The 15,641-nt window shown below is 38.9% G+C and overlaps 1 protein-coding gene across 1 annotated transcript in view; it reads left to right on the top strand.

The window, feature by feature from the left end:
- klhl5 (kelch-like family member 5) overlaps nt 1-15,641 on the top strand; it is a 119,585-nt gene that overhangs the window by 51,014 nt on the left and 52,930 nt on the right. Inside the window, 2 exon segments of the mRNA XM_028801974.2 lie at nt 1,678-1,860; nt 13,746-13,882. Of these exon segments, the coding sequence (XP_028657807.2) occupies nt 1,678-1,860; nt 13,746-13,882 (320 nt within the window).

Raw genomic sequence — 15,641 nt, 5'->3', positions numbered from 1 at the left:
ATTTTTAATTCATTCCTTAGAACTCATTCTAAATAAATACACAAGAATCAGCCTGAAAACTGGTAAAATGGATACATTTTACAGCAAGCCATCATAAATAAATGTGTAATTTATCCTTGTCAGAGGCTGAAAGAAGATGGATCCAGAACCAGAAAATTTAATCAAGAAGAAAAGCACATGAGGTTTATTTGTATCCATAATCTTGGACATACAGGAGGTGCACAAGGCAGACCAGTATATCTTTGCAACAGTGCCATCACATTTTGTGCTCTTTCAGTTGTTCCTGCATGGTAGCAGACATACTACAAAATAAAATAGTGCTGCAGTAGGATGTGAAAATCAATGAACTTCAAAATAAAAATGAAAATGAAAATACAAATATTTGACAGAAACAAATTCTGTGGTACTAATAACCACAAATGTGAAGTATACACATAAAAAAGTAACAACCCAAATTTTTAAATGAAATCAGATCTTAACACATGCAATGCTTATATATTACATATTAAATTTTATCATAACATAATATATAACATTCTCCATCTCACTTAATCCATTTCATGGTCAAAGCAGGTGAGAGCCTATCCCAGTTGCAGTTGGCTCAAGGTAGGAACTTCCTTAAGATAGAATGCCAGTCCATCAGTGTTCCCACTCATGCACTCAACCACATTTGCTCAGGGCCCATTTAGAATTGTGAGCTGTGGGAGGAAATCCAGAGTACCAAGTGGAAAACGCACAGATACAGTGAATAGAACATCAGATCCATCAAGCAGCAACACTAACTAATGTGCCACCGTACTGCCCTAATGCAGTTTCAATTACACAACTTATTTGCATTCCATACTTTATGTGGACACAGTTACTTCGTGTGGTGCATCATGTCTTACAGTTTTATTTTATAAGAATTACATTTTTCATATGGCTGTTCATATGATATATTTTGTGTTTATATGTATATGCGAGTACATTTATAATGGGTATATTGTATCGTCTCAGGTATACTGGGTATGTCACTTTAACTTTGTTTCTAACATTTTATAGAATGCTGTGTGCACATGGCATTTTCTTTCAGGTTTTTTTCTTGAGGAATCCAGTTCCTTCCTGCATCCTAAATATAAGCTATGAAAGTCCTTGACATCCCTAAAATTGGTTTAGCTCCACTGCACTGGTAAGTGACAGTGTGTGCCCTGCATCTGTCACCCCCAGGGAGCTGGATCTGCCTCTTTCATAATATCAAATACTATAAATGGTTTAAACACTGTAAACATGGTTTTGTTATGTTTGAGTGGTCAACCTTTGTGTAAATTATGGGATATGTACACATCAGACCAAAGAACAAATTGGCCTTTTTTATTATGTGTTTGGTGTTGAAGTAAACCTCTATAGGCCTTACTAATACTGTAACTGTTCAAGTCAGTAAAGCAACCCAGCAAACCTCTGCAGCCTTACTCTATATGTTGGGATGCATTCATTTAATTTTCCAAAACAATTTTTCACATTTGTAAAAACTTGGGCTTCTTCATATGCAAGGTGGATCCCTGCCTGTATGGGTTACCTGTTTGTTTCAGAGAGGATAGTAAGTTTAATGAAGCATAATAGAGTACAGAATTTGTGTTATATACAGTCATTAATATAGTGCCCATTAAGAACATTATTTGTTATTTTTGTTTTTCCTAGGACATCCAATAGCACCCAGACCCTGTCCTCATGTCAGACCATGGAGACATGTGCCTCTGATGAATACTTTCAAGCTTTAAACCATGCAGAACAGACCTTCAAAAAGATGGAGAACTATCTGAAACACAAGCAACTGTGTGATGTAGTTCTGGTGGTTGGAGACCGAAAAATCCCAGCTCACAGGTGAAAAAAAAACATGCACAACTGAGATTATTAATGCTACTGTATACTACTTTTATATTTTCTCAACTGATCATGCAAGTGGCTGACATATTTAAAACAATATGAAATTACCATATATAGTACTCTTTCACTTTGAAATCACAGAGAATGCTTTTCCAAGTCATCTAACATAAATTCACGTAATCCTTGACTACTTTTTGCACAAATGCAGACTTCTTCCTTTGTTATTATTATGCATTAGTGTAATGTATAATAATAACCTGTGACCTGAGTTTAGAAATGTCACATATGCTTGGCAGAAAAGGCAGCTCCAATACCCTAATTCAAAGGGACCATTGGCCAACCTGGATGAACCCAGAAAATGGCAGATAAACCAACAGAGAAATGTATTAGTTCAAGTTCAAATATATTGTCATTTGTATATACATGAGACATAACAATTGTCACTTGTTTGTCACCCACAGGCTAGTGACAATAGCACAGTACAATCAACTTTAGGCTCAGTAAAACTCTGGGCTCAAGGCAACTTTAAAGTCATCCTTGGGGTCACTGCTGTCCAAGCTTTGGAATCAAATCTGAGGTCACAAGTAACTCTACCTTTGCACCAGAAACATCAGGCTAGAGCACTCTCTGTTAGAACCTGGTGTCCCTGAACCCCTACAGCTTCAGTTACTGTAACAGGGCAAGTCTTCCCATCACCTGGCATCACCTGCTCTCCCACCATATGAGTTTGTGCTTCCTGATTTTGGTCAGGAGGTCTTTTTTTTTTGTTTTTTAGCCCTCTCTGGCTCACATTCTGTCTTTGGCTTCACTACAGCTAAAAGTGACTTGATTCCTGATTTTTGGCTTATATCCTATTGTTTATTTGTCTGTTCAAATAAATTTTGCAAGCTTTCTAAATATGATATCAATGTATTCAGATATCCATCCTGAATGTGCTCAGCTGCAGTACTTCATATTCAGTGCAGAGAGTCTGTGAATTCTACAGCTTGTGATAGGAAGAAAGAATAATAAATGCAAAAAATAATTGTAGCTGCAGCTTTAAGTGCAGTTACACTCCCATATCTGAACGCAACAATAAGTGGCCACAAGAAAGGACTGGTGGAAGTGGATGGTTTAAGTGAAAAATGATGGTTTGACAATTTCATAATGTCAAGATTATGATAATAATGTTATATTAATATGTATTAATAATCTTATATAATATGATAATGCCATCATCTACATGCTATACCGATCCCTTGGACAGAGGCAGTGGTGCTGTAAGAATTATGTTTCACCATCCAACCTATGCTCCTTAGGGACAAGCTGACAGAGATGGGAGTAGATTCATACCTGGTGGCATGGATTGTGGACTGTCTTACAGACAGACCTCAGTATGTGCGTCTTGGGAACTGCAGGTCTGACGTTGTGGTCAGCAACACAGGAGCGCCGCAGGGCACTGTACTTCACTGTATACATTGGACTTCCAATACAACTTGGAGTCCTGCCACGTGCAAAGGTTCATGACGACACTGCTATCGTGGGCTGCATCAGGAATGGGCAGGAAGAGGAGTATAGGAACCTAATCAAGGACTTTGTTAAATGGTGTGACTCAAACCACCTACAACTGAACACCAGCAAAACCAAGGAGCTGGTGGTGGATTTTCGGAGGACCAGGCCCCTCATGGACCCCGTGATCATCAGAGGTGACTGTGTGCAGAGGGTGCAAACCTATAAATACCTGGGAGTGCAGCTGGATGATAAACTGGACTGGACTGCCAATATTGATGCTCTGTGTAAGAAAGGACAGAGCCGAATATACTCCCTTAGAAGGCTGGCATCCTTCAACATCTGCAATGAGGTGCTGCAGATGTTCTATCAGACAGTTGTGGCGAGCGCCCTCTTCTACGCAGTGGTGTGCTGGGGAAGCAGCATAAAGAAGAGGGACGCCTCACGCCTGGACAAACTGGTGAGGAAGGCAGGCTCTATTGTAGGCACGGAGCTGAATAGTTTCACATCCGTGGCAGAGCGACGGGCACTGAGCAGGCTCCTGTCAATCATGGAGAATCCACTGCATCCACTAAACAGTATCATCTCCAGACAGAGGAGCAGCTTCAGCGAAAGACTGCTGTCAATGTCCTGCTCCACTGACAGACTGAGGAGATCGTTCCTCCCCCACACTATGCAACTCTTCAATTCCACCTGGGGGGGGGGGGGGGGGGGGCTAAACGTTAACATTATACAAAGTTATTGTCTGTCTGTATACCTGCATTGTTATCACTGTTTAATTTAATATTGTTCTTTATCAGTATGCTGCTGCTGGAGTATGTGAATTTCCCCTTGGGATTAATAAAGTATCTATCTATCTATCTATCTATGAGGATGTTCGATTACCAACAACTGTCCACAAACCTCTGTCAGGAAAATTACTCACTTCAAGCATACCATTTCCTTTAGGAAACACATAACAGTTACGCTATTTTGGCTGCTGTCAGTTGCTGTAATTTTTTTATTAAATTCACTGCCCCTTTTTCTTTACATTGGTACTATAACACTGGTTCTTAAACAGTCTCCTAGACTGATGCTTACTTGATTACATCATTTGTAAGCTGCTGTAGTTTAAAGTGTCTGCTAAGCAAATAAATGTAAATGGTACTGAAATCTATCTTGCTTTTCATCAAGAAACAGCATCAATTTCCAGACAATTCCAATTTAAGTCTTCAAATACATGTCACATTTACGACACATATGACTATACTGAATTTAGTACCACATGCAGTTCACCCTTCCCTAAAAAGACTGGATCTGTGTCACGTGCAAATGAAAGAAGTGGAACTGGTCTACTGTGAGAACTTAGCATAAGAGGTTCAGATCTTGATGGCAACTAATGAATCCCCTAGCCAGGCCACAGTTTTTTCTTCTCCAAACTAGTGTCCCTACCTGTTGCAGTTGTGTTCTATTTCCTGCACTTGCATGATTACATGTATTGTCATGGTCAGCACATTCTTTCCTTGCTCTCCTAAGTCATTGTTTCTCCCAGCAGATGCCACTTTTTCATGGCTGTAAAACTCTTGTCAAATGGGTTACTCATCAAAATATGATTATATCAGTGAAAGAGAAGCTATTATGCAAATGGTGGTACTCTCCTGAGAGCAGAGTAGAGCAGAATTGAGTAGTGAACATGTTAAATGTTTCTTTATTCAATGATTATATTATGCTGCATTATTTCCAATTGCCTCTTTTTTCCTTCATGGAAACGATGAAGAAATTCAGGGCAACAAATCTTAAAAACAACAAATCAATTAAAATGAAAGGAAAAGGAGTTAAGTAGCAGCAAAAACTGGTCACCAATTAAGTAAAGAGTTACAATGAAAACCTGCAGCCACTGCAGTCCTCCAAGACCGGAGTCCTAGTGGGAAGCTGTTTTTTTACATTTCATTGCACATGAACACAGCATATGACACAAACATTATTGCGGTCTGCATGACATTGTGGGTGTTCTTTTACAGCACTAATAGAAGTACCCACACATGTGCAGCATGCGTTGAAGCCTTTACTTGCATGCCCAACCAACGTGCAACACATCACCACTCTCCAGTGCCAAGATTACCTGAAGCACTGCATACTCCTGTCTCTGTTGCACTCACACATAACATAGGGTAGCTTCATAACAAATCTATATACATTTACACATTTTTAACCCTTTGAGACCCATGCCCGTAAATGGATGTCTGGACATCTATACTAACAAAAGGCAAAGCCCTCACTGACTCACTCATCACTAATTCTCCAACTTCCCGTGTAGGTAGAAGGCTGAAATTTGGCAGGCTCATTCCTTACAGCTTACTTACTAAAGTTAAGCAGGTTTCATTTTGAACTTCTACGCGTAACGGTCATAACGGTCGACAACGTCCACCATGTTAAACTTTCTTATTTATGGCCCCATCTTCACGAAATTTGGTAGGCGGCTTCCCTGCGCTAACTGAAACCGATGTACGTACTTATTTCGGTGATATGATGCCACTGTCGGCCGCCTTTTCCATTCTCTGTGTTACATATTGCACGGCCATATCAGGCTCACTCTTGATATCCGGAGGAACATTGTGTCTTATGTATTGAATGACTGGGACAGGTTCAAGATGTGGACTGATGACGGTACAGGAGATAATTATACTACACAGGAGCACTATAAGAGTGAAATGCTTAAGCCCTTCACCTATGGTTCTGCATGTGAGTTGATGGCTGCCGCTGAATTGTTCAGTTGTCGCTTTCAAGTGTACCGAAATGGCCAAATATTTTACACCTTTGGACAACCGCCAATGCCTCTTAAACATCTTAGATTCACAGGTGACGATTTGAGTAGTGGACACTTTGATGTTTATGAATGTTTAAACTTCCAAAAGCTGGATGCCAAGTTATCGATAAAACCCATTTCAATTCAAACACCTCCAATTTCTAGTAAGGCTCTGCTTTGCAATGACAATTAATAAGTCTCAGGGATAGACTCTACAAAAGGTTGGCATTGATTTGAGGCAAGATTGCTTTTCACATGGCCAACTATATGTTGCATGCTCAAGAGTAAGCTCAGCGCACAGCTTGGTCATATTACAACCGGAGGGCCGAACTGACAATGTGGTATACAAAGAGATCCTTAACAAATAATTATTGGTATATTTTCCCTCAGTTTAAAAAGGTTTACTTTTCTTCTTAATAAAAATTTTAAAGCAGTACTTTGCCGCTGCAAAGCGCGGGTATTTTGCTAGTACAGTAGAGTCTCGCTTATGCGACCTTTGCTTATCCAACATTCTGTATTATCTGACGTCCCACCGCAAAAAAAAAAAAGGCATCAATCGGCAACAAGAACTACAAGTTGCGAGCGTGAGCGTAGTCTATTTTTTGTTGCTAAGTTTATTTTTTCAGTTAAATTTTTCTGTTGTTTTGTTGTAAAACATGATTACAGTGGATTATGTGGCCAGCCCTCTCTGGCGTGTGTGTCTCTTGCGCTCGCGTGTGTGTGCGCCTGTGAGCGTGCATCTCTCTCGCGCTTGTGTCTCTCTTTCTCTCATGGGTGTGTGTGTGTCTCTCTCTCGCACTCTCTCTCACTGCACAGGGAATGCACAGGGAGAGACTGAACACGTGCGGAAATTATCGGCGCACACAAACTGAAAGGGAAACTGGCTTGTTCGTATACCGAGTATGTGGTTGTGAACAGAGGCAAAAGTTTGGCAAACTTTTTGGTCATAACCCGATTTGTACGTGTTCAGAGACGTCCGTGAACCGAGGTATTAGGTTCGTAATGTGTAAAATTCTAACATAGTTTGACGTTTAATAGGCTTTTTCTTAACACCTCCCATTATATGACATTTTCGCTTATCCAACGTTCTTCCGGCCCGCTTATGTCGAATAAGCGAGACTCTACTGTATATTAATAATTTTGAACTTTGTTTTAAGAGTAAAGAGCATTTGTATTACGCAAGAGATGGAAAAAAACTTTTCCTTTTGGACTTTAGAAGTCTTGTGACTTTTACATTTGTGTTGCACTTCGATTTTGCAGACTCCTTATAGTATTGGTATTATGTTTTGCCTTAAATACAGTTTGCCTATCATTTATAAAAGTCAGAGTAACATTCACACTGTTATCTCTCGTAACATGGACACATCCCTTAGATCACAACACCTGATTCCAGGATGGAAAAGCAGTTCCCATTGCCAGTGCACTGACTATTAAATGTGTCTAGTGCCACTGAATTTGCAAATAATTGTGTTTTGTGAGAGAAATTGTATTGGTGTTTTTGAGAAATATGAGGATGTAGATTGGACTAAAAAAGGTCACATTCCTTTAACCTGTTAGAATAAAATATATTCCCCATTCCAGTAATGCATTTGGTTGCTTTTCTCTGCTCAGTTTCTGTTGCTGTAAGGCCTTTTTGTAGCATAGAGACCAGCAGGGTGCCCATTACTTTAAAAGCATGGATTATAGACTTCGATTTTAATGCATCTTGATTTGTATGCCACAGCTTTTATGATATAATGTACAACGTATGAAGCAACATTTCATAAGCCTTTCAGCAGGTTCTGAGTGTCTCCTGGAAACCAAAAATGTTGCACCAAAATAAAGTATGTAAAAATAAAAAACATAATAGTTTCTGCAATTTCCAGAGTAATTTTCTGCCTAGAACTTCAACACAGTCTAAACACACTCTATATGATTCGCTTTTGCCTTACATTCTAGTATGAAATACAAAAAACAAAAACAGGTTAATTTCATAAGGTCTACCCCATACTAAATCTATATTGGTAGTTACTTTAAATATTATTTCCATATAAACATTGTTTTTATTACATTTTGGAGTGTAGTTTCCATTTTTAGCCAGGCAAGAGGTGATATTTACTGCTCTGTAATTACTGAGATTAAAAACTGACGAAAACTGATTTTTTTTTCCACAAAATTTGCCAGTAAACATGCTTACAAATAAAACCAAAACCAGGCAAAACTTTACCAGTACTTTAGATTATAAAACATTCAAAACTAAGACCCCATTCCCAATTTATTGTTGCATTTCTACTTTCTGTTGAAGTAAAATCCGTGCAGCAACTGCGCTACATTTCAGTGATGTCAATAAATAAATACAAGCTGTTTGTGAAACTGTGTAATTTTAGATACACAGATATTTTCTGTCTCAATATGTGATCCAGAGAGATCCTTTCACATGAACTTAACTCCATTAATATTTTTAATTTCCATTGCAACAAAATAATATGCCTTTTCTCTCTTATATTTGCCCGATGGTTGTTCCAGCTGCCAATAAAAATCACCCTCAGATTCCATTCTAGTTTTTGTTTCATTCAAATGGTGCCCTGGAAAGAAAATGCTGTGCCACATCAGGATTCTAACTTAAAGGATAAATCGCACTGTTATATGTCAGCCATGAAGCCCCATTCACTTCATTCTGGAGGAATCAATGTTCTGTCAGATTGAATGCATCATTTACTGTACATGGTCAGTAATTAGTTCACAGTTTTTCATTGTAGAAAGTGAACATTAATTTGTTTAATTGGTAAGAAAAGCAAGATCACCACCAGCTGACATTATGTGAAAGAATTGCTCATTTGGAAGTGTAGCAGCATTACAGTGAGCCCTAAGAAAAATAACAATGTATTGTTATGTGCAAGAAGTTTTTAAAAAAATTTGCACTCAATTACAGAGTCTAAATGAAACTGAGATTTTTTTTTTCTTTTAATTTTTCAGCTAAGCTACAAACAGTAGGGAGGCTCAAAAGTACTCATGTTCATGATATAGGAATTGCATGGAAAATCAATGCTGTTTTCATAATTGACACTTACTATCCTTGAGCCACTATTGACTAAAAATCATCAGTCTGGTAGCTTTGCCACCTTTTGGCCTTCAGATGGACAACTCCACAAAGGGTAAATTCCTGGTGCTGGTGACTCATGTTTCATAATGTAATTCACCTTGAGCTCTCAGACATTCAGATTAATTGGGTATTAGCCAGTATTATTGACATCTGATAAAAGGCAGCTAATGACCTTAAAGATGTAATCTCCCAATATCCATAAAGAATAGCTCAGAGGGCACTGGGGGAGAGTGGCTCCAGAGAGAAATCTGTCTTGCTCATATTAGCTTAGTGATGACCAGCTTCCTTTACAGCACTCTAATCTTTCTTTATAGTTGACTTCTGACACACCATTAGATGGTGGATAACCTCTGTACATGAGAGCTGGGGGGGGGGGATGGAGGGTGGGGGGAAGTATTTCGTAGGTTAATGTCAGTAATGGATATAGATTAGAGTGGATGGGGGAGGATGGGAATGCTGTGCATGGTATATTTTGTATATTGTATTTATTCTATGATGTCATATTCCAATAAAAGAACAAATCTGATCACAAAAAATAGCAAAGGGGCTGTCCTGTACATGGTGGGTTGAACAAGCTCATGATTCCACTTCTTGAAGCTGTGTGAAAAACATTTGTTGTTGCTCCAGTTTCCCTCATTGTAATGACAGATTTGTTAGCTTCTGGTGAGCTAGACGCCAACCTTGCTCTCACTTCAGTCAAGCTACCTTTCTTCTAATCTAATAATGTAATGCAATGTAATGACATCTGTGTGGCGGTCCAGGTGTATATTAAAAAGCAATGATAATTTTTTTTTTATGCACTTTTTCCAAAAAGCATACCCACACATAATAATCAGAAAACGTGGTGTGTTTCATAAGTGATGACGATGTCACAGAGATCTGTAATAATAGTGGTTGCTATGCCAGTCACAAAAACCCACAACAGCTCAGCTGGACCTCAGCGTAGACACTAACCACCGGCCTTTTTATCTCTAGCCAGCTCCTTTGAATACAGCAGTCTACTGACATAAATATAAAAAGTACAGCTACTAAGATGTAATTAGCAGCAGACCAGGAGATGTGTGCATTTTAACAAACTAAAAGCAAAACCAGTTTTTCAAGAGTCTACGACTTTCTGTGAAAACCAGAGGAATAGATAGATATTGTAGTTGGACACTGTTTTGTTGTGGTAGGGTCCTAGCCTGATCCTGTTTTCCCTTTCTGACTTTTTAATTTATGGAACATAACAGAATGCCCCAAATCCCATATTCCTACCACACAGCCAGGGTTGACTGCTACAGTAGTTCAACACATCCCCCTTTCTTTTACATATGTAATCCCAGGTAATTAGATGAAGTAGCAGAACAGGCAGACAGGCGAGAAAGTTACTTTTTATTCATAGATTAATTTATGATTTCCAATATTGCCCAACATAAGAAGAGTAAAAAGTTGGCAAACTAATACTAACACAACCTGGATAACAATCGGTTAATGTTGTTTAGGCTGCCAGATGACTCTCTGTCTTAGTATATTGATTGGTGTTTGGTCCATTTTTGTCCAGCATGACCCTTAGATGGAGTGATGTTCTGCATAAATGGAGCAGCAGAGACCATCCTAAATGTCCATGACATACCTTTTGCACCAGTGGTTGTATATTGCATCAGCTCATTTTCAGACCAACTTGGCCATTTCTCCCATCATTCCATCCTAAGTGTCCAGCTTTTGGTCAGCACCATGTACTTTCATCTTGGCCACCACCCTATATTCTATCCCTGGCACCTATAATCACTCATATTTCTCCAGGATATCTTCTTAGAAGGGGTGCTCACGGTTTCTAAAACTTGTCTTCTTTCTGGAAACTCATAAATTATACCTGTCGCCTTTAACCCCCTGCCATAATTACACACTGCAGAGCAGCCTTTAACAGTAAGGTTGTAAATGTGTTTAGAAGAACTGGCTTATAAAGTGTCCCCTTAAACAATACGTTTTATTTTAAAATGAAATATTTGATAAAAATATCCACAAAATATTTATCACTGTATTCGCTAGATATTACCAATCTTTTGGTCTTCGCTACAGACACAACTTGCAAGGAGTTGTTTACTTGAATAGCCAAAAAACTCAGAATCATGATGAGACCAGAAAGCTATGAATTGTAAACTGGAATGACTGCACTTAAATCACTAAACCACTTTTGTTAACAGGTCATATCTGCAGTCTTGGGAAAAGAACTGCTGGTGCTGCACTGCAGTTTATAACTGAGTGTTTGTGACTTGAATCATGGTGCCTCTCGGGAGTGAGGTGGCAATCTGGCAAGGTCTCATTATCTGCCTACAGAAATTCTAAAGTGGCAGTGTGACAAACTTAAAAATTAAAACAAAAAAATTTAAATATTTCTCAAACAAGGATATAATATTAAAACACATGAAAATTTTGCTTTTAAAATATAAGTCTGAAGAACTGAAAAAGTCTAATGAAAAAATGATCTGAAGCAAAAAAAAAAATCTTACAGACCAAGATGATTTTCCAGTTCTAAACAGTGGTACAGTGTTTCAGCATTGTCAAAACCATGCAAGCATATATACAATAGTTAAAAAGTCTCACACTTATGAATCCACATAGGACTATAAAAATGTATAAAATTGTTTTCAAATGTGAAATGGTGAAAATGGTCAATTTCTCTTCCATTTACACAGAAAAAATTTGTATGCTTGCTCTCATATAAGTAGACTATAAATCAATATGTAATTAAAAATAGTAGGAGATGAGAGACTTTCCGTGACAAGATCCTGAATGTTGCTAAGGGTTGTATTGGTGTTCCCAGAAGGAGGTGTTTCGTCTCACAGGGTACCCTAGATATCATCAAAAGGAGTCACAGTGCATGCTTGATGGCAACTCTGGTCTGTACCGGGAACTGAGAAGGACGGCTGCGAGGGCTCTGTGGGCAGATAAGAAGGCATTTGTTAGAAGAATTTGTGAGTGAGTGACACACCATCTATGGTCTAGTGACCCATGTCCTGCTTACAGAGGAGTCAAAATCTGGTACTTATGGATGACGCTGCAATTGTGACCCGCTGGGCTGGCTACTTTGAGCAGGTGTTTAAAGCTAATCCTCTGGCTAGGACATTGGATATCTCTGGGTCCACAGTTCTTGAGTCTGATCCTCCAGTTAGCTGACAACCACCCAATCTTACTGAGTTTGCACAGGTGGTGAACCAGCTGAGGGTAGGGAAGGCTTCAGGGATCTGTGGTATCTGGGTGAACGTCTTCAGGCTGATGGTAAGACTGTCCTCCTTGCATTGCAAGCAATCTTTGCTTCCATTTGGGAGATGGGAGTTATTCCAACTGTCTGGAAAACAGGACTTGTCCTTATCTGGAAAGGGAAGGGTGATCGCCTGGATTGCAGCAAGCAATTACACGGAGATAACATTGCTCTAGGTGCCAGGTCCTCAATTGGATCCGTGATCACTTGCTCACCTACCAGAAATTGGAGCAGTCTGGTTTTATACCTAAGAAGTCTACCATCGACCACATCCTGGGACTGAGGGTTTTCATGGAGCTCAAACATGAATATCAGCAGAGTTTCTTTGCAGCCTTTGACAATTTTCATAAAGTGTTTGACTCAGTCGATCAAGCTGCCCTGTGGAAGATTCTGAGACTTCACGGGATCCCCCCAAAAGTTGCTGGATGTCATGGCCGGCCTGTTAACTGGTACTGTGAGCGCTGTGCAGAGTGGAGGAAGAACCTCTGCATTTTTCCCAGCTGATTCTAGGGTTCGTCAGGTGTGTGTTCTTGCTCCTACTCTGTTCAGTGCTTGCATGGACTGGATGTTAGGCAGGGTTGTGGGGTCCAGTGGCTTTGGGGCACCTGTTGGTGAAGAAAGATTCACTGATCTGAACTTTGCTGACGATGCTGTGATCATTGTGGAGTCAATGGAGGTTCTGATCGAGGCTCTCGAGAGACTTAGCAAAGAGTCTGAGTGTCTGGGCTTCCTGTTTTGCTATATGGTTGCAAGCCATGGATGCTATCCAGTGACCTGAGATGAAGACTGGATTCCTTCTGTACTGTGTCTCTTTGGAGAATTCTTGGGTACCAGTGGTTTGACTGTGTCAAACAAGCAGTTGCTCACTGAGTCCCGAATGAGGCACATTACCTGCATTATGAGGGAGCATAAGTTATGGCGCTATGGCCATGTGGCTTGACTCCTCAAGGAATCAATTCTAAAAAAGCAAAAAACCAAGATTAAACTGAGATCACAACAGCATCTGTTTTTGAGCTGTACTTTTGCCTGCTTTGCTTTTATGTCTGTGTGAATTATTTATTTAAAGGTTCAGGGCTAATGTTTAATCAGGAAGAATGAACACTGCTGCACACATACATCTTCTTTCCTGAAAAGGAAAATTTTTCAGTCCTGTTTTCTTTTCCTTTTTTTCTATAATTTTTAAAGTGTTAATTAAGAAAATCATAAAAGAAAAATATCTGTATATATGTACAGTAAGTCAGTGAAATCCAGTAATTCTATGTAACTTATTCATTTCCTTTTATTAGGTTGGTCCTATCTTCTGTTTCTGACTACTTTGCTGCTATGTTCACCAGTGATGTGCGTGAGGCAAAGCAGGAAGAAATTAAGATGGAAGGTGTGGATCCTAATGCTCTGTGGGCTCTTGTACAATATGCCTATACAGGTAATAAGTAGCTGATGAGCATTTCTTAATTTCCAGTTACTAGTATTCCTTTTATAAAAATAATGCTGTTTTGGTTGCTGAAGGCACTTAGTAAGTATATTTATTTTTTGTCTTTTGAGGATATTTAAGTTTTTAATTTGTTCCCGAGGCAATAAATTGGTACCAGTGCAAAGATCCTCAGTGCTGTTCAGTAATTGAGCAGGAAAAAAGATTAACACAGCAATCCTAGCTAAGAAGCATCCCACTGAGGAGTTTTTAATTTTTCTTCACTGTGTAGGACAAGCCTTCAGGGTTTATGCATATTCTGAAGAATCATGTGCAAGTTAGTGCTGCCATAAATTTTTATTCTGTCACAGGAAAAAGTAATTTGTGAATTCTGGCTGAAGATATTCTTTAGTTTATCATAGATTATTAAATATTTCCATGCTACAGATATTTTTGCCTTGGTAATGCAAATATAATCAATTTATCGATCCATTCACCCACTTCATTCAGTTATTGGGGGGCAGGGAGTCAAAGCTTCTCCCCGTAAAACTGAATAGGTTTATGGGACATTGGGACTCCTTTTGGAACAGATGGGACCTGTTCCACCACGACGGGTTACATCTGAACTGATGGGGCACCAATGTACAGGGGAGGCATATAAGTAGGTTAGTTGAGGATTTTTTAAACTATGGAATGAGGGGGCAGGGAGTTTAGGACAGGCCAGGTTTAGAACTATATATGGAGGAACAAACAACAGCGTAGTAATAAAAATGCATAGTAATGTAAATTCTAACCTAATATTTAAATGTAGAAGGGGTAACACATTAAATATAGCTTGCCTCAATGCTATAAGTATCAAAAATAAGGCAGCTGAGTTGGAGTTATATGCTGCAGAGCATAATTATGATATTATACTGTAGCAAAAATGGAATCCTGGCTAAATAACAAAGACGGGGATGAGTATAACATAGAGGAATACACATTTTTTAGGAAGGATAGACAGAACCGAAAAAGAGGTGGGGTCGCTGTTTATGTCAAACAGAATTTAAACACAAGTCCTCTTCAGTTGGATGATGAGCCCCATCTTAGTGAGGACATGTGGCTGTGCCTGGAAAGTATTAGGGAAAGAGGCCTTTATTTTAGGAGTGTGTGTGTTATAGACCACCCTATACAAACAGTAATTTTAACCCCCATCTTTTTAGTAATATTAAAAAGGCAAGTTTACAGGGTGATATTATTGTCATGGAGGACTTTAATTATCAGTATTTTAACTGGAATAACGTTGCAAATAGCGGCACATAAGGCCAGGAGTTTTTAGAAGTATTCAGTGACTGTTTTTTAACAATGTATGTAAAAGCACCAACACAGAAGCATGTGTTAGTATTTTGTAATAATCAGGATAGAATTAAGGGTGTAGAGGTGATTGAACCACTAGGGTCAAGTGATCATAATATAGTACAGTTCTCAGTGTTTTGTAAGAGTGCAGATGCAAAGACTAAAATTGTTTAACTTTGGTAGGGCAAATTTTGAGCAGATACAGCAAAGTCTATAGAGGATGGCCTGGAATAAGTTTTTAAAGGTGGAGACAGTCGAGGAGCAGTGGAACAGGTTTAAAAACATTTTACATGTAGTTCAGGACAGGTGCATACCTAAATTTTGAATCAATAGGAAATTTTAAAAAATTGCATTAGGTTAATAAAAAGTTAAAAAAAGAAGCTGCAAAGGAAAAACAGCTGTATAAGGCATATAAGACTAATAACTCCAAGGTGAATTG

This window comes from Erpetoichthys calabaricus, chromosome 5 (genome assembly GCF_900747795.2).
Source record: "Erpetoichthys calabaricus chromosome 5, fErpCal1.3, whole genome shotgun sequence".
Classification (NCBI taxonomy): domain Eukaryota; kingdom Metazoa; phylum Chordata; class Cladistia; order Polypteriformes; family Polypteridae; genus Erpetoichthys; species Erpetoichthys calabaricus.
Note: the sequence above shows the minus strand (reverse complement) of the source record. Positions and strands in the feature narration are given on the sequence as shown.